At 41.6% G+C, this 18,114-nt stretch overlaps 1 protein-coding gene across 1 annotated transcript in view; it reads left to right on the top strand.

Annotated features, from left to right (window-relative positions):
* The window catches only part of ipo11 (importin 11), a 100,017-nt gene that overhangs the window by 35,580 nt on the left and 46,323 nt on the right, over positions 1-18,114 (top strand). The window contains exons 17-22 of the mRNA XM_034541826.1: positions 3,197-3,230; positions 3,386-3,426; positions 3,560-3,676; positions 8,244-8,357; positions 10,487-10,602; positions 11,856-11,932. Of these exons, the coding sequence (XP_034397717.1) occupies positions 3,197-3,230; positions 3,386-3,426; positions 3,560-3,676; positions 8,244-8,357; positions 10,487-10,602; positions 11,856-11,932 (499 nt within the window). The remainder of the gene's footprint in view (positions 1-3,196; positions 3,231-3,385; positions 3,427-3,559; positions 3,677-8,243; positions 8,358-10,486; positions 10,603-11,855; positions 11,933-18,114) is intronic.

Below are 18,114 nucleotides of genomic sequence, written 5' to 3'. Positions count from 1 at the left end.
TGCAGGCAGCTACAGTGGAATTAATCTTGTGTCTGTAGCATTATATTCAATTAGCCAGTTATCATCTTCATTGGTAAGTTCTTTTCTTTTTATCAAACTCACATTTCACTGTGGTCCCCAGGACATGATTTCATTTGTATCGGGTGCGTTTAAATGTGGCCAATTAATGTATATTCACCATTACGTTTTCCTTTCCCCCGTCGTGAAGCCACCCAGTGTAGATTATTCAGAGACGAATTTGTTTTCGTTACTACTGCAACCGCGGTCTTAGGTTGACCATCTCATCAAGGAATATAGTGGTGAATGTTGGGAGATCAATTACAAGACCAACCACACTAATATAAATATATAAATTAATTGTAAAACATAAAAAAATAACAGCACTACTTCTACTACTTCTACTTCTACTACTTCTTCTTCAGTGTACAGAGTACAACTACTCTTACAGTTTAAATGGTCCTTCTTAGCACAAGCTCGCTGTTAGATCACTGACCAGAGTACCAATCACATCGTGGCTCCTGATCAATATTGCCTGGGGCAGAATGAATTATTGATCACAAACCTTTTAATGTGCTAATGGGAAATCCGTTCCTCTATCAATCAGTCCAATTGGTTATCAATATCTCTATTGCTCTTCTAAAGCCGCCTTGTTCAGTTAGAAAGGGTTTCTCCCATGGTATCAGTTATATTTATCTCTGACATTTGAGTTTCTGTACTTTATTGACGGGACTAATGAACAAGTGAAACTTGTAGAAACTGGAGTGTTGTAGTTTTATCAAAGTGGTCAATTGACTGCACGTGGGTGAAATGTTTTTCGGTTGCAGTTTAAGTGACCTGAATGACGACCTGAAGAAGTTGTTTAAACTAAAACTGTTGCCTTTGATTTCCTAAAAATGACGCTTCTCAAATGAGAACTATATTATTTAATTTCCCTGACTCTATGGCAGCCCGCCCGACTTTTCTTGTGCCTGCCTGTTTTTAATAAATGTTTCTGCTTTTGTAACTTTCCCAGCCCCAGATTAGCCAGTTACATAAATTTAAACACAATGTCTCCAGAAGGATAATTTGGTGCCTTAATGACGAAAGCATGATCGCCTGGCGTCTGTAGATTAGAAGGCTTGAAGGGAGTTATTCACTGTGTAATAACACTCCTGTTCCTTAAAAGTGATGAGTGTAATCTTTACATTAACCCGTAAGTTGCATAACTAAATGTGTCGTGTTCTGAGGAGTGTGCAGCATTTTGTGTTTGTCTAATGAGGATGTGTTTTGCAAGGCGGATGATGAATTACAGGTACAATCCAGATGTACATGTTTTAAAAAAAATTGAATATTTTGTGGTGTTCTTTATTTACAACTGGTTTTGCATGCTTATTTGAATGACAGTTTCTTATCAAAGATACTTTTGGGAAATGTAGATATGAGGTCAAACCTGCAGGAACACATTCAGACTGAGACTGAAAGCCACAACCACAGTACGTTGTGCTAAACAATACAGTTGTTCAAAAAAATACAGTTGTTCAAAATACACCAAGCGTCCCTGGAGTTCTAACCTCTAAACTTTATTTTTTACACTCTCCATGCACCTTGTAAGTAGGTGAAGTCGTGCCAGAAACCCACTCTGCTTCTAGAGAAATGCAGATAATCAGGTCTTTGTGGTAACGTCGCACCCCGTGGGAGCTTTTCTATGCGAGACGGTTTATTGGCACCCATCAATGACATTCATGAGCCCAATCATAGATCACAGATGCCAGTCGCTTGCTGCCTTGTATTGTGCCGGTTTTTCTACCCTCATTTTCGTCAAATACATTCTTCTTTTTTTCCTCTATCTCTTCTCTCTCTCTTAACAGCTGCAGTCTTCTCAGATTTTCCGTTTCTGAGTAAAGAACCTCTGTAAGGCTATAAAAAATAAGCTTTGTAGCGAGTTGAACTCCTTCGGTTTTCAGGGCATTTGCATTCCCAGTGGGAGGTAGTAATATTTTCTAGAATTTGCTGTTAAGCCAGATTTGACGACATCATGCTGTGATGTTTGTCCCTTCTCTGCTCACTTTTCCTTGACTGCATGGAGGCTTTGAGGTGTTGACGCGTCCTAAATATGGATTTCATTCCTCATGATTATAATCCCACTCAATCGTGTTTTAGTTACTGTACAGTGAATGCTGACTGGCGTTTATTTTCATTAATCATTACTTTCTCTTCTGAAAAGCTTAGTATAAGATAGCTCTCTTTTTCTAGCAATTTTCTTTTGTTGTTGTTGTGATAACGCAGCTTTAGCTACAGCCTGTGCAAGTTATTGTTTATCTGTTCTAATTTCCAGATAAGACTTGGTTATTGCTCTCTCGCCTTTTGTATTTGGTGTCTTTTATCTTCTACACTTTACTGTGGAAGAGAGGCTCCTGTTGGCCACCGAGCTCTCCTCCCGTAGGAGCTTCTGATTGGAGGTTGAAGGCCGCGGCGAAGGGGTTATGCTGGGCATACAACAACTTGAATCGCCCCTTGTAAAAAATGACATGGTATGGGTCATAGGGCCTAAAGACTTAAGAAGTAATGTAGGTGTGGCTGGAAAGATGAGATAAAGGCAAATGCACCTAAAGGTATGTGGACTAAAACCGGCAAAGACCTTTAATAGTTTGAATAGTGTTGATATAAAGTTTGTGTCACACACACACACACACACACACACACACACACACACACAACAACAAACTGACCCTCACTTATCCACCCATACATGGCATTTGTTCCTTTAATGTGTTGTGAGAGGGCAAGGACCTGCTGTAATTGAGTTGTCAGTCCCACATATGTTCCCTTCACTCTTCACCTTCTTTAATCTCTTCTCCATCTGATCACTTTCTCCTGCTGGATATTTCCACTGCCATCTCTCCGACACAACGAGCTTACGCAGCTAGAATATGTAAGGGCGGAGGGGACGGCTGTTGTGTTTTCGCTATTAAAAGCTTTTGCCACAGTGAGAGCTCAGTGTGGTCCCGCTGAGGCTGCCATTAACGGAAAGTGTAATTATGTTTTTTTTTTTTTTTAATGTTTGGCAGAATTGTATTATTTGCAGCTGTGGCAATCTTCCTCTGTTCATGTTTTTGTGTTTCGATATTTCTGTTGCTCTGTCTGTTTTTCGTCACATGGTTCACTACAAACTCACTTATGTTGTACACTAATTGTATTTTGTTTGTTATTTTCTCAGGTGCGGATTGAGACGGCTACAACCCTGAAGCTCAATATCCTTCTTGTACCTATATGATTTTTCAAGTTATCATTGTTTGCGTCAGTTCTTTGGTACGACAAAGCAAAAAAAGAATGTTTTACTGCGAGTATTGATGAACTGCTTGCATACCTACGAAGCAGTTTGTTTTGATCCTTAACTCACGATCACCCGTTGACGACTTTGAGTTTCGGACAGAGCAATTCCTCCCAGTGAGTATATCTATCCCCAAAGTGGAAACTACTATATATGCTTTTAATTCAGTGACGAGTAGAATCATAAGTTCACAACATTCAATAAATACATTCCTTTTTCTAACCCTTAAATTCTCCTTTCTTTGTTTAGTACCTGGAGTCTATCTTCGGGCTGCTCTTCCAGTTGTTGCAGCAGGTGACAGAGTGCGACACTAAGATGCAGGTGCTCCATGTCATCTCCTGTGTCATTGAAAGAGTGAACATCCAGGTGAGATTTGAGATGTCAAAAATAGTTTATAGTAATGATTTCTTCACAAACATCAGTTTCAATATGCAAAGTCAACTTGAGTCAAACTCACAGTGTCACAGGAGCCTTTGTGTTGGATTCAGGCAGCAACTTCCGGGTCTGAAAAGGGAAGACAATGCAGAAGTGCCCTAAACTGGCCATGAGGGGGCAACTCCTTTTAGTTGCAAAAAGGAGTCTGATTGTCTGAGAAAAGGACCATAATTCTCACTTTATTTATTATGTCAGTAAACATGAGTTTATAGTTTAACTTCTTCTTCGATACAGCATGATGTTCATTTAGTAAATTATGGTCCCATTTAGAGTAAAATAGACAATACAGCAGGGTGTGCTTTAGGGTGTGGCTACATTGTGATTGACAGGTCGCTTCCCCATCGTTGTCTGGTCTGAGAGTTGTCTGTTTTCATTTTACAAATTAAACCCTTTTGTGTTCAGTTCATGAGAGTTAATTAGAAAATGTTCATCGCTCAAAAATGTCTTATTTAGGGTTCAGTTGTACTTACCTCCAACCTCTCGTGTCACTTCTGGTTGCAAAAAAACAAAATGCCGTCTGACAAAATGCCGGACCCGAAGCTTCTAAAGGGTAGTTGACAAACCAGTGGGTGACGTCTTGGTGACTACGTCCACTTCTTATATACAGTCTGTCTGGGGAGATCTATTCTGCAGCGCTACACAAATTGTGGTCATGGATTCGCACTGCAAGGGATATATGAAGCCAATGAGGTCAGGCCTTTGAGGCAGGAGGCACAGAGAAGGAGGCAGGGCTATTGGGAAGGACGGCAGGTCCAGGCCAGAGGCTGGATGCAGGAAGCAGGGGCAAGGAGTCAGGACCAGCTTCAGACACCGCCAGGTCAATGGACCCTATGAGACGTGAAGTCAAAAAGACTCCGGGGAGGAAGCAGAGTTAATAATGTGCAATGGAGAGATGTAAATTCATCCATAAGGAGAGAGAGAAGAGGAGATAGGTACTCAGTGTATCCTAAAACATCCCCCAGCAGCCTATAAGCCTATAGCAGCATATCTAGGGGTTCGACCAGGGCAAACCTGATTCAGCCCTAACTATAAGCACTATTAAAGAGGAAAGTCTTAAGTCTATTCTTAAATGAGGTGACTGTGTCTGCCTCCCGGACTGAAAATGGAAACTGGTTCCATAAAAGAGGAGCTTGATAACTGAAGGCTCTGGCTCCCATCCTACTTTTTAGGACTCTAGGAACCACAAGTAGCCCCGCATTTAGTGAGCGCAGCTCTCTAGTGGGCCAATATGGTACTACAAGCTCCTTAAGATATGATGGTGCATCACCAATCATGGCTTTGTAGGTGAGGAGAATTTTAAATGTGTTTTAAATGTGATTCTTGATCTTACAGGGAGCCAGTGCAGAACAGCTAATACAGGAGTAATGTGATCTTTTTTCTTAGTTTTTGTGAGTACACAAGCTGCAGCATTCTGGATCAACTGGAGGGACTTAAGAGATTTATTAGAGCAGCCTGATAATAAGGAGTTGCAGTAATCTAGTCTGAAAGTAACAAACGCGTGAACCAGCTTTTCTGCATCTTTTTGAGACAAGATGTGCCTGATTTTTTAAATGTTACGTAGATGAAGAAATGCAGTCCTTGAGATTTGCTTAACGTGGGAGTTAAAGGACAAGTCTCGGTCAAAGATAACGCCGATATTCTTTACAGTGGTGTTGGATGCCAGGGCAATACCATCTACAGAAACGACATCACCAGATAATTGATCTCTCAGGTGTTCAGGGCCCAGTAAAATAACTTCAGTTTTGTCTGAGTTTAACATCAGGAAGTTGCAGTTCAACCATGTTTTTATGTCTTTAAGACATTCTTGAATTTTAGCGAGCTGGTTGGTCTCCTCTGGTTTGATCGATATATATAATTGAGTATCATCTGCATAGCAATGAAAGTTTATGGAGTGTTTCCTGATAATGTTGCCCAAAGGAAGCATATATAAGGTAAATAAAATTGGTCCAAGCACAGAAACTTGTGGAACTCCGTGATTAAAGTTGGTGGTCATTGAGGCTTCATCGTTTACAAATACAAATTGAGATCGATCTGATAAATAGGATTTAAACCAACTTAGTGCGGTACCTGAAATGCCAATCGACTGATCCAGTCTCTGTAATAGGATGTCATGATCAATGGTGTCGAATACAGCACTAAGGTCTAATAATACCAGTACGGAGATGAGTCCTTTATCTGATGCAATTAGGAGGTCATTTGTAATTTTCACCAGTGCTGTCTCTGTGCTGTGGTGTTTTCTAAATCCTGACTGAAACTCCTCAAATAAACTATTCTGATGTAGGAAGTCGCACAACTGATTTGCGACTACTTTCTCAAGGATCTTAGAGAGGAAGGGAAGGTTAGAGATCGGTCTGTAGTTAGCCAACACCTCTGGATTAAGAGTGGGCTTTTTCAGGAGAGGTTTACTTTGAAGGAATGTGGTACATGCCCTGTTAGCAAAGACACATTAACAATATCCAGCAGAGAGGTGCCAATTAAAGGCAACACGTCTTTAAGCAGCCTCGTTGGGATGGGGTCTAAGAGACAGGTAGACGGTTTAGAAGTAGAAAACCGTTGAGGACAATTGGTCTAGGTTAATGGGAGAAAAGCTATCCAAATATACACCAGGGCATACAGCCGTTTTCAAGGCCACTCCACTTGAGGACAGATCAGCACTGGTTGAGGGTAGGAGATCATCAATCTTGCCTCTAATAGTTAGAATCTTTTCATTGAAGAAGTTCATGAAGTCATTACTACTGAGGTCTATAGGAATACATGGCTCCACAGAGCTGTGACTCTCTGTCAGCCTGGCTACAGTGCTAAAGAGAAACCTGGGGTTGTTCTTATTTTTCTCTATTACTGATGAATAATAGGCTGCTCTGGCATTACGGAGGGCTTTCTTACTGTATATGTTTCATGTTCCTTCTGTTTCATGCATTGTGGAAAATCTGGATTGTGGTCCATGCCTACTAATTATTCATACATTTCTGTCATATATATTGGATGTGTCGGAACTCTGTAACGCTGTTCATCTTTTGTGGCCATATGGATCTTTATTATTTTCTGAGCATCCAATAAATTTTTCTAATCCACTTAACTGCCAACCCTTTAAAAACCTGACCTTCCTTTTGACCCCCCCCCCCCCCAGGCTCCTTTCAGATCTGTTTAATAACCTTCTTTTAAACATTTCCGTGACATAAATATTTCACAGAAATGGCTTTCATCCCTGTGAAGTCTGCCTCAGTCGGGTTAAGTCTGCCTTAGTCATTGGCCCTGACTAAACATCAAGAGACACTGGAGGTCCCTTTTTAATATTCTAAATCTTCTCAAAAGGGATTTTAAACTCACAAAGAGTGGCAGCAGCTGTAAAAACTAGACAGTGAAACCATGAGTGCATCTTGTGTTGAAATGAACATGACAGATATGATGATATTTAACTTCTTTCTCTGCTACGAGTGTCACAAAAGCCATCCGAGGCTGGGTCTGTTTTTCTCCCTGTTTATCTTTCTCCTCAAGTCTGTATTTCATTTTTTACTCCCTTTGGCCCTAGCCAACTCCTTATAAAGGTGTAATGGAGCAAAACAAATAACAGTGTGGGGTCTGCAGCTTCATGCAATACAAATGTCAGAACACCTTTTGAAGTCCGTATTTCAGTGCTGTACTCGGATGTCCAACTGCATCTGAATAACACAGCGTGCCGTCACATTTTTCAGTTTCACACGGGTATGAGAGTGATGACATCCACTTGGTGTCTCAACACCCAGATGTTTCAAGTGTTTAAAACAAGTGAAAGGCGTTGAGAAAAGAACCCGGGATCGAGGGAAGAAGAATACTAACAGCCCAGTTTTGTTTTGAGAACAGATGTCGTATGTGTACAGATTGTAAAGCCCTCTGAGGCAAATTTGTGATATTGGGCTATACAAAATAAACTGAATTGAAAATGTAAATTGTTATGGAGCTCACTGTAGTGTGGAGCATAGATTCAGATAAGATATGTTGCTATAAGATCAACCGAGGACATGGCTGTCACATTTTTCTTGGGGAGTTTCACAGAAAATATATTCTGTATTTCCAACAGCCTGTCAAGTATTTTCTTCTCACATCTGTTCCTCTGACGCATGCTTTGAAGCAGCTAATTTGGGTTGATAGTGACAAAGGATAAAGGAGTCTGAACTCACCGCTGGGGGGGGGAAAAAACATACAAAGCTTTGAGAGGAAGTGTTGCATTAACTGTGTAGTTGCTCATTTCTCTTTTGTGCTACTGACTGTTAACACACCTTCAGGCCAACTAAGCTCGCTCTGCTGCGATGCTTGAGTTGTTTCTAAGTTCGTTCAGACATACGAGAATGGAACAATGTACACACGCAACAACCCAATTGTCCCTGTCACAGCGCACAAATACGACTTTTATCATCTGCATCATCCACAGTAGAGTCCAACATAAGTTTGATAGTAGTTCAATATTTTAACTGAGTCGGTAGATGGAGGTTTAAATGTGTTTTTGCTTCTTATTTTTCAGATCCGGCCATACGTAGGCTGTCTGGTGCAGTACCTGCCGCTGCTCTGGAAGCAATCCGAAGAGCACAACATGCTTCGATGTGCCATCCTCACGACGCTCATCCACCTGGTACAGGTACGGGGTGCCCTCAACTTCCGCCGTTTGTGTGGATATGGCAAGAAGGGTGGTTTTACTTGTTCGGCCACATGTTGCTTAGGCTGAGTTCCAAAATGTCTGCTAGGGCGACCTGGGTCAGGCGCATTTATGCAAACGGCTTTGTTTGGCAACAACTGTTATTTATTTATTTTCACCGTGCCATCATCGCCTGCCAGACATTGTGACTTGACTGGGATCGGGCCACCTGGAGAGACTCTCTGTCTGGCTTTCCTGTTTCCTTGCTATTCTCACACTCTGTTGCTCACACAAAGAGTATATATTTGTGAGCCAAAGAGAACGACGTATAAAACCTGTGTTTCTTTTGCTGTTTAGCCGTGTTAAGAGTCAGGTGCAACGTAGAGATGCTGTTGCGTCTGTGGGGGCAACTTGTATCGTGTTTTAACTTGTAATTGTTTGCTCACAATATCAATCAGTTTTATCACTGAAGTTAAGAGAAAGTAGCCAGAGACCGAGAAGCATTGCAGCAGCCTGCAGGCAGACTTGGACCTCAGTGTGGCTGCCTGCGACTCTGCTTCACAGTGGGAGATGAAACGCTCGGTGATAAGAGACACACTCCCTTTGGAAGACTAACACAAGCACACATCTGGAAAACCATGGGAGGCACTGAAGGTCTACAGCCGAAGGGGCTTGGATTAGCAAATCGTGTCACCACATACTGATGTATATTTTAATATAATGCTGACGTTGGAAAAGAAAGTCTGGTTGAAGTTCTGAAGTTACTACTCGGTTCAATTTAGTTCAAAGCAATTTGTTTATTGTAAGCTATAGATGCCCGTTTTATATATTTTTGTTTGCGTCAATTAGTCAAAGTCTTTAATGGTGAAGGTTGGATTTTATTATAGTGTTAAATGAAGCTTTAAATAATTAGTTTTTAATGGTATGTAGAGTATATTGAATGTAGCCAAATTGATAAAGTCTGCTAATAATAATGAAGATATTACAGATATAGTTAATAACAAAGAATAATAGAAGATTGTTGGTACTTAAACTCACCAACAGGAGCTCACTGACACGTTTTAGAGACGGCGCAGTAATGTGGGAAAAAGAGAAAGATGTGTGCTGTTCTCCACAGATGGATATGAGGAGGGAAGCAGAAGAATTTTAATGCTGCACATACGTTTCATGTCTTCTAATAATCAATCGGGACTGAGTGTATACACTGTGCTGTGTATATTAAAGTGACCCAGAGGTTTTATTAGACTCAAAGTACTTCAAGAGACCAATATCGTGAAATCCATCCACTGTGTTTGATGTAATCTGCTTTCAAAATAGTTTTGTGTTTTAAAGTGTTTGACTGCGTTCCCAGCGGCTCTGTCTTTTGACCGTGGTTCGACATGAGCCAAAATCAATGTGGCACAGTAGAGGTCAAGGTCACGCACTGCTCAGCTGCTCCTTCCCCTCCCTCCTCTTACATTATAGCTGCATACTTACGTCCAGTACATGTTCATGTATTGGCCTGTGCATTGCACTTTATTCACAATTATCCAGTGGAACATTACATCATCTCTTACTCACTTACAGGCAACCTGAAATGTCATTAAAATGTCCATGACCCTTAGAAGTAGAATGTGGGCAGAAATCAACATAGCAGGAAGGTCCGCGAGGTGGCCATTTTCTGTGTACCGCTGTAGCGTGCTATCTCGCACTATTTCTATGCTCAACGAGCAGTGACGGGAGCCATTTTCTTTTGAACTGAACTTGAGTCAGATGGCCACAGCAAGCGGTTAAATGCTGAATGGCCATTGAGCTGGGTCGTGCAGTTTTACCAGAGCCCGTTTCCTCAAACAACTGAAGTCAATGGGCCCATGCTGTTTCAAAAGAGCCGTACAATGTAGATACAAATTCCCCCAACAGTTTTTGCACCTTAAGGCATGAATATAGCAGCCAAACATACGGACAAAAAAACACTATGAACAAGGTATGCTCTCGCACCGGCAGTATAGCGTGGGCACTGCGTTCTCCACTCTGTTCAGATGGTCTGTGTGGAACACCCATTAAGCCAAAGCACACACTGTACAGTTCTTTTTGTTTTTTTTCTCGTAATTTGGCATTTACTTTTTTTGTTTTGTTTGTGATTGTTCTCACAGGGCCTGGGGTCAGAGTGTAAGAACTTGTACTCGTTCCTCCTTCCTGTCATCCAGCTAAGCACCGACGTGACACTGCCGCCACATGTGTATCTGCTGGAGGATGGACTGGAGCTTTGGTATGGACTTACACGTTACGTACTACACGTTATCTATATATGTGTGTATATCTATCTATATATATTATTTTTTTGTAAAAGTGAGCATACGGTTACGCAGCAGCGGATTCCTGAGATATCTTAACATTGACCAAAACAATAACATAAAAGGCAAGAGCGTGAACAGCTTCGCCGCGCAGCCAGAGTGGTTGTCTGTGGACAACATATACATACACATATGTATATATGGTGATCTCATTTCCTCTCTTGCATGTCCAGGCTGCCTATCATCCCTGCTTGATGTGTTTTATTCTGCGGCGAGCTGCAGTGTTCAGCATGCTGCGTGCGCTCGTAGTACAAAGCCACAGTCTTGTGTCTCTGTCCTGCCTTCTTATTTTGCCCTATTTGTTTGCTTTGTTTACAAAGTCAATTTCATTTTCTTTTGCTTTTATCTTTCATCAGCTGGTTTTCCTCTCTCGCTGTGGCCCTCTCAGTATCGGTCCATTTCGTGTTTCTTTTGTGTTTTTTTTCTATTAGTCTGCGAAGCATGCATTCAATCTGGAACGCATGTTGTAGGTGAAATCTTGATCCCTGAGTGTTTCCTATAAGTACTAAGTATAACATTTTGGACAAGGTTTCCAGTTTCGAGACATGCACTTAGCTGCTTTTGAGGAGAGGGGCCTGGTGAATTTGTCATATTTTAATGTGGATGGACAGTTTTCCATGAGTTAGTCCAAACCTAACTACAAATAAAGCGTATTTCCTTTAAGTAGTTAATATCTTTTCTGACTAATGGAACATAACATGTTTATTTTTTAAACAAAACCGCTTATAAGTTACAAGAGCCTATCTGACTTTACTAAATGGGATTTATTTTTTTTTCAAACTAAATGTTTGAAACGGTTGACATCATGTGAGTATACTCTCTGATTAATCAACACATTGTATTTTAATCACATTTTTCTTTACACTGCGCCAAACCACTAACACCTAGCCGTCTTTCTTTTCCCTTTTTTTCCCTTTTACACCCACTTCACCGTGTATTATTTATCTCCGCCTTTGTGATGCCCATGTTCTTTTCTTCTTTCTGCCTCTGTAATTTGTCCCGCTGTACTTCCCATTTTCTTTTGCCACCTCTAATCTATATTTTCTGTACTGCTTTCTCCCAACTTCTCCCATGTTCTGTTTTATTCTTTCCTTTGCCCTCTCCGTATCTCTTTTCTCATGTCTTCCCTTCTGCCTGCTCTTCTGCTTCCCTCCCTGTCATCATGCAGGTTGGTGACTTTGGAGAACAGCCCAGCCATCACCCCGGAGCTGCTCAGAATTTTCCAGAACATGTCAGCTTTGCTGGGTGAGCTCACATGTGATTTCTTTGTTTGCTAGTCTATCTTGCTGTGTGAGTGTGTGTGATGTGTGATGTGCGTGCAAATGAGTTTGGATTTTCTTTCCACCCACTTTATGGAATTTAGCATTACATATAAGTTGACTTGGAGGTAGGAAAGGAAGGTATCACATCAACACAATAGAGTCTAGCTTCTATGATGCATTTTGCATTTGCAGTTTGATTAGCATACTGTCAAATTATGGCTGCCTGTGTAGTATGGATATACAGTTTGAGTTTGAGTCTGTGTGCAGTTCAGAAGAGAGACGCATTAAAAAAAACATTTCACCACAAAACAGCGAGAGGGGAAAAAGCCGAGGCAACCTGAAAGAACGCACAACCATCATGTGATCAAATACTTTTGAATCACAGAGAGGCTGAGAGAACGAGGACAGAAGATACGTTGATGCAATCCACGAACATGGTCCTAACTCTCATAGTTTCATCCCTTCTTGGTAGTGTAGCATTCAGAGATCTGAGATTTTGGCTTCTCAAGGCAGCGGGGGCCACAACTCTGTTGGCAGCTGTGAGTGGTGGCATATTGAATGGACCTGGCTGGATGATTTATCACAGGCCTGGAGCGTTGGAGCACCGTGTGTGTGTGTTTGTGTGAAACCGTATTCATTGTGTGCTCCTGCGCATAACGAGAGAGTCGGACTAATATGAACGCTCAGCCCGGCTTACTGGAGCATTTGATATCGTGTGGGTGGGGAGTTCATGAGACACAGACGAGCACTCAGACTCAGAAAGACCGTTACAGATGGATGAAACAGAGAGGGAAGAAGAGAGAAATAGGGGACGATTTGAGGAACTTAACGAGCAAGTGGCGGATGGAAAGTAATGATTCAGGAAGTGATGGCAGGAAAAAATTGATGAAAGGTAGTACAGGTTACACAGCAGAGGTGTCTGCCGAGGAGCTTCAGACATGGATGGATGGAAAGATAAGAGAGGCCCTTTTTACTTGCATCTAGTGCTCAACAGGAAAGGTCAACAAAAGCTATGTGAAGGGTACAATTAAAATAAGAATTAAAAACAACGTAGCACAACCAGTAACGTTTACTATGAGACCGTTCTCAGGCAATTAGACTGAGAGGGCTGGAAGGTGGCGAAAACAACTAATCCAGCCAAGGTCATAAAGGCATGCAAAAGCCCAGCACTGGCAAACTGCATTTAAAATGTATTTTAAGTTATGTCTGAAGGGGTTGTCACACTGACTCCACAACAACAATGCTGACACGTGTTATGCACAATGATCAGCTCCTATTATACAGGTATAAGAGGCTAGTTTAATGGTGGATTGAAGGGAAGGGAGAATTTTAAATTGGTAGGAGGAGGGTCGAGAGGAAATGGATGGTTGGATGGAGCTATATGAAAGCCAATACTTTATACTACCATACCTGATGTGCAGATGGTTTGTCACAAATTGCCTTCTGAGAAGCTGTCACTGGAAACTGTTTAGAAAAGGGCAGGAACTTGGCAGTTGATTGGTAAAACCATTTGTCAATCACTCTTGCTGAAGCCACTTGTGAGTAGAGCAAAAGCACCTTTTCCATCGCGAGAAAGCCTTCAGCGCCCTTCTTTACTCCTCCATTTCTGATGCTATTGCAGCATCACACTAATCTCCTCAGGAGCCGGCCCTTGTTGTTTCGAACAAAAACGGACACGAACAAATTACTTGAAGCCCGACAAGGGGGCGGTCGCTTCGAGGGCTGACCCCTTCACTTTAATCAGCAAGTGGCAAGGAAACACAGGAACCTGGCTCGGGTTTCAAGGGGTTGTTGCGTTTATTCACGTCCAACTAGCCCGAACTATACGCAGACTGCAGGGCCTCGTTCCCCGCACATGGCAACCTCTCGTTCATACACATCATAAAGAACTCATTATGATCGCAGCCTAATGTGTTAGGACCTTGTGCCCACGTCCACTTTGGTCTACATTGCCTCACTTTGTGACCCGCTTCTGCTTACTATTATTATTGCCATCTGTGTGTTTACTATGGAGACCGGCAATTTTCTCCTTTTGTTTCAATATTTGCTTCAGTGGAGATGCTTTTCTCTAGCTGTGACAGATACATCAAATTATACATTAAATACATTTTTAATGCAAGTCAGATTTGTACATTCATGAGAAAAACATGAAGTCAATTTAAGCAGTTTTCACTGCAGTATCTTCCAGTTGTAAATGTGCTCCTGTGTCTACAATTGATTTAGTGTCCCCTGTAACAAGCGGACTTGAATAAACCCAAATCCTTGTTGTCGTCCCAAAATCAACTCTGTAGGAGTGCTCCATCATCTTCTTATCCCTTGTTTGTAACCTACTCTTTTAAATCAATATTTTCACCTGTGTAGCATTGTCAGCAATCAGGGAGAGCGAACGCCGGGTCGAGAGAGTCCTCCGTCCCTCCGGTTATTTCTTAACGTTAGCACTTCAGTCGCATTGAACGTAAATCCGGTTGTCAATGCGAGTATTAAAATGGATAAATTCAAAGATGCTGTGATGAAAAGGTACAGTCACAGGTCAGAACAAATTAGCACAGTTTTTAAAATACGTTGTCCATTTTAAACTGTGAGCACGGAAAAAAAAGTGGAGGATCATTTTACATTCAACAATCATGCATTCATTTACATATATTGATGAAAAGTCACACAGAGGAAATTAACTAAACTGGTCGTTGGTCATCTTTGGGTGTTTTTTTGTACCGGGGCATTCGGGGGTTCATTTATTTAGTCCGTGGAGGGATGCGGGCCATTGAGAGAGTCTGGCTCGGTTTGGTGTCGCAGCTTGCCAGGTGAGAGGGCTGGCCGGCCTGATAAAGAGCCCCGCTCCATCACTGCTAAAATGGAGCAGCAAATTCCCTAATTAGAATGTCAGGAGCCTTGCCGTGGCTAAATTGTTAGACTAGCACTCCGTCCTGTATCACTGCCACCACACTCTGAACTGGGACACATTTCAACGACTAGTGACAATGGATGGTGAGCAATGTAGTTTTTTTTTGGGGGGGGGGGGGGTTTATACTTTCTCTGTTGTTGGCATTGCACTGATTAGAGCGAACAAGTGATGGAGCTAGACTATCCATTCATGTCTTTCATTTAATAATACTTGTTAAGAAACTCAACACGTCTTGCAGTTTCACAGTTAAACGCTGACCTGGGAAAGGAAGGCATAATGGCTACTGAGCTGCTGGAGGACGTTTTGGAGTTTCCTTTTAAAAGCATAGAGCAGCAGCAATAACAAATTAACACATTCAATTTTCAATCAATCGTACACTATTTTTATAGTTTGCAGTTGAAATTAGACTCGACCAGTCAATTTCAGCCCGACCTTGATGAAGTGGGTTTTAAAGCAGGTCAAAAACAAAATTGGGCATCCCAAATAAATTGCGTCATGATCATCCCATCAGTTAGCAATTACTGGTGCAGCCAAAGACATGTCGGACCATCTCCACGAAGATCAATCACACTGTTATTGAGAGAGTGCTCGGCCTCATTTTTTCCCGCCTGTGAAAGAACGAGGGCTCCCAGTTAACTGCCCGGCTCACGGATCAATCTGGACGTTCCCCGTCAGAGGACAGCCTTTTTATTACAGGCTTCTACGAGAAGTAATGACTGATTATAGCTGCTGCAGATGGTGAATATGTTTGGCTGCGCTTACTGTCGGGATGGCAGAACTCTTTAGGTTGATTATGTAATGAAGCAGTTTAGTTTCTGTAATTCTCTGCACTCGTCCATTCGTCCAAGTTTTGATATTATTAGAAAAGTAAGCTATAGAAACATATATTATCAGCACTCTATTTACAAAACATGCTTTGACTTCCATCCAGATGTCCTCGTTAAGTTCTTTATTTTCAGGTCTGAAATTTAAAAACACAAGCAACAAAAAGGAGACCGGTCAATTTTCCTTTCTGATTATGCATTTAAACCTCCCAACCTCGAGCTTTACCCTTTGCATCCGGCTGGCTTGAATGTTCCCGCCAAACACCCTTCAAGAGTCCTTGTTGTGCATCCGCACAGAATCCTAGCACCACTTCTTGGTATCTGTTAACGTTCCCCCACTTTGAAAACATTGCCGTCCTCGTCACACACACTACTACAGAAAGAAGTGTTGGGAGATGACCAACATTGCAGCAGTGTCCCGACCAACGATTAACGTACTTCAGAGGCCGTTATCGCAGTCAGATGTGAGGGCTCATTTCCTGTTTAATGTTGATAACCGAAGCGGATTGTGCAACACATGCCCAGGGCTATGAAGGACGCTTAATCAGTGCTTTAGCAGCTGTTTTTGGGACTATTTGATTATTGTGTGTGTGTGTGTGGGTGGGGAGGGGGCTGTTGTGTCCTCACTTGTCCTCATTGCTTTTTATAGTATTGATTTGGCAAAATACCCTATTCTCTTTTAGAATAATAATCACAAGGGGTTTCTAACGTTGTGTCCTATGGACATTCACTTGCATGGGAGAACACCATATCAAAAAATACTTTTCAAAATAATCATTCCTATCCAAATCACACTAAAGTTTTAAAAATGACCCACACTTCAATAAGCACAAATCCGTTTGTAATTAACCAGTGATGCCTGCAGTTTTGTTCGTAGAAGGAACAGGAATAGAAACAAAGTAAGCAAAAGGGTGCTAGAAAATACAAGGTAAACTCATTTAAATCATGAAAATACAGTTGTCAAATAATTCCCCTAGGACTCAAAACTAGGGGCAGCATAGCCTGTAGCGCACATGCACGGTGTAGCACTAATGTTGCCTCCTGAAATAAACCCACTACTATAACAAGCATCTCAACCTAACTGTTTAAGATCTTTTTTCTTTTTCTTCTATCTTCTTGGTAAAAAAGCCCTATTTTTTTCTTTTAACTCATTATAACTCACGGTTACTGTAGCTGGTACATTATAAAATGTAACTGTCAAATTGTTTTCTTTATGCGACAGCACCAGTCACTCCTAGTCTGAGGTTTTCCCCCCAGGGGCTCTTTATTCCAACACTTCATTCCAGATTTATCTTTTTCAGTCACATTTGTCAGTGCAGGCTCATACAGCTTCCCGACTATCGGATCTGGAGTAGCGTTGCCTCTGTGTGTCCGGTGTGTTGGCTTATGGCTCCGTCTTTTTGGGCCCGTGAGTCGTGCTGGTGTCATCTCGGCTCAAAGCAGCGATACAAGATGTTGAGCAGCTGTTGCCGGAGGGTCGCAGTGAGAGCTGTTCAGGTATTGGCCACCAGGGGTTTAAAGCCTCCTATTTGTTTTAGTTACACAGTCGGGATCAAGGCAGACGACTAAGACTTGTAGCTCCCATGCTTTTGTTACGTGAAGCTGAGGCACATGCATCAACGCATAATTACTTTGAAATTAGTCATTTAAAAGTAATTATGCGCACTATCCATACTATACATTTTGTTTTGTTTTTTCTTCCATTGTCCAGATTATATTTGTTGTATGCAATTTACGGTAACGCACTGACGAGTTCATAATAGACCAGCGCGCAGCCATTTGTGTTGACTTGGTGCTTGTTTGTTTTCCATTGGTTCCATGGGAGCTGCTGTGTGTTTGAGACGTCCGTAGCCGTTCCTTTCTGGCTTTGACGATGCTCCTCTCTGAGGGGGTGAATTCACAAAAGGATTGCACGACTTTTGTGGCTGCTGAACTCGCACAAATAATGTTTTTTTTTAAAACGTGTAAATCTGAAAGCAAAAGGGTGAAATTCACCCAGAACTGCAAATAGTGTCTCAGTGCACCTGCGCTCTTAGCACGTATTTACATTTGGTAAAATGAACATAGTCGGTGCACAACTGTCCCTTTTTTCTTTGCACATGCATCGTTGCAAAAACTTAAAAGAAATTATTAGCGTCTGCAGAACGTTGGTGGTCACTGGAGCTCATTTATAAGATGGGTCACCTCTGCCCATTTTTAGACGCTTGTGAGACATTGAATGACATTTCTTTCATTTGTCCGCCGCCTAAGATCAAATTTATTATCATTTGGTTTGAACAATCGGAATGGAGTTACCTATACTCTGAAAATAACCCTAACCCATTAAGTGAGGATAAAAAAAAAAAAAAAAAATATATATATATATATATATATATATATATACATACATACATACATACATACATACACACACACACACACACACACACACACACACAC

The sequence above is a fragment of the Cyclopterus lumpus genome, chromosome 9, assembly GCF_009769545.1.
Source record: "Cyclopterus lumpus isolate fCycLum1 chromosome 9, fCycLum1.pri, whole genome shotgun sequence".
Classification (NCBI taxonomy): domain Eukaryota; kingdom Metazoa; phylum Chordata; class Actinopteri; order Perciformes; family Cyclopteridae; genus Cyclopterus; species Cyclopterus lumpus.
This window is presented reverse-complemented; position numbering and strand designations above follow the sequence as displayed.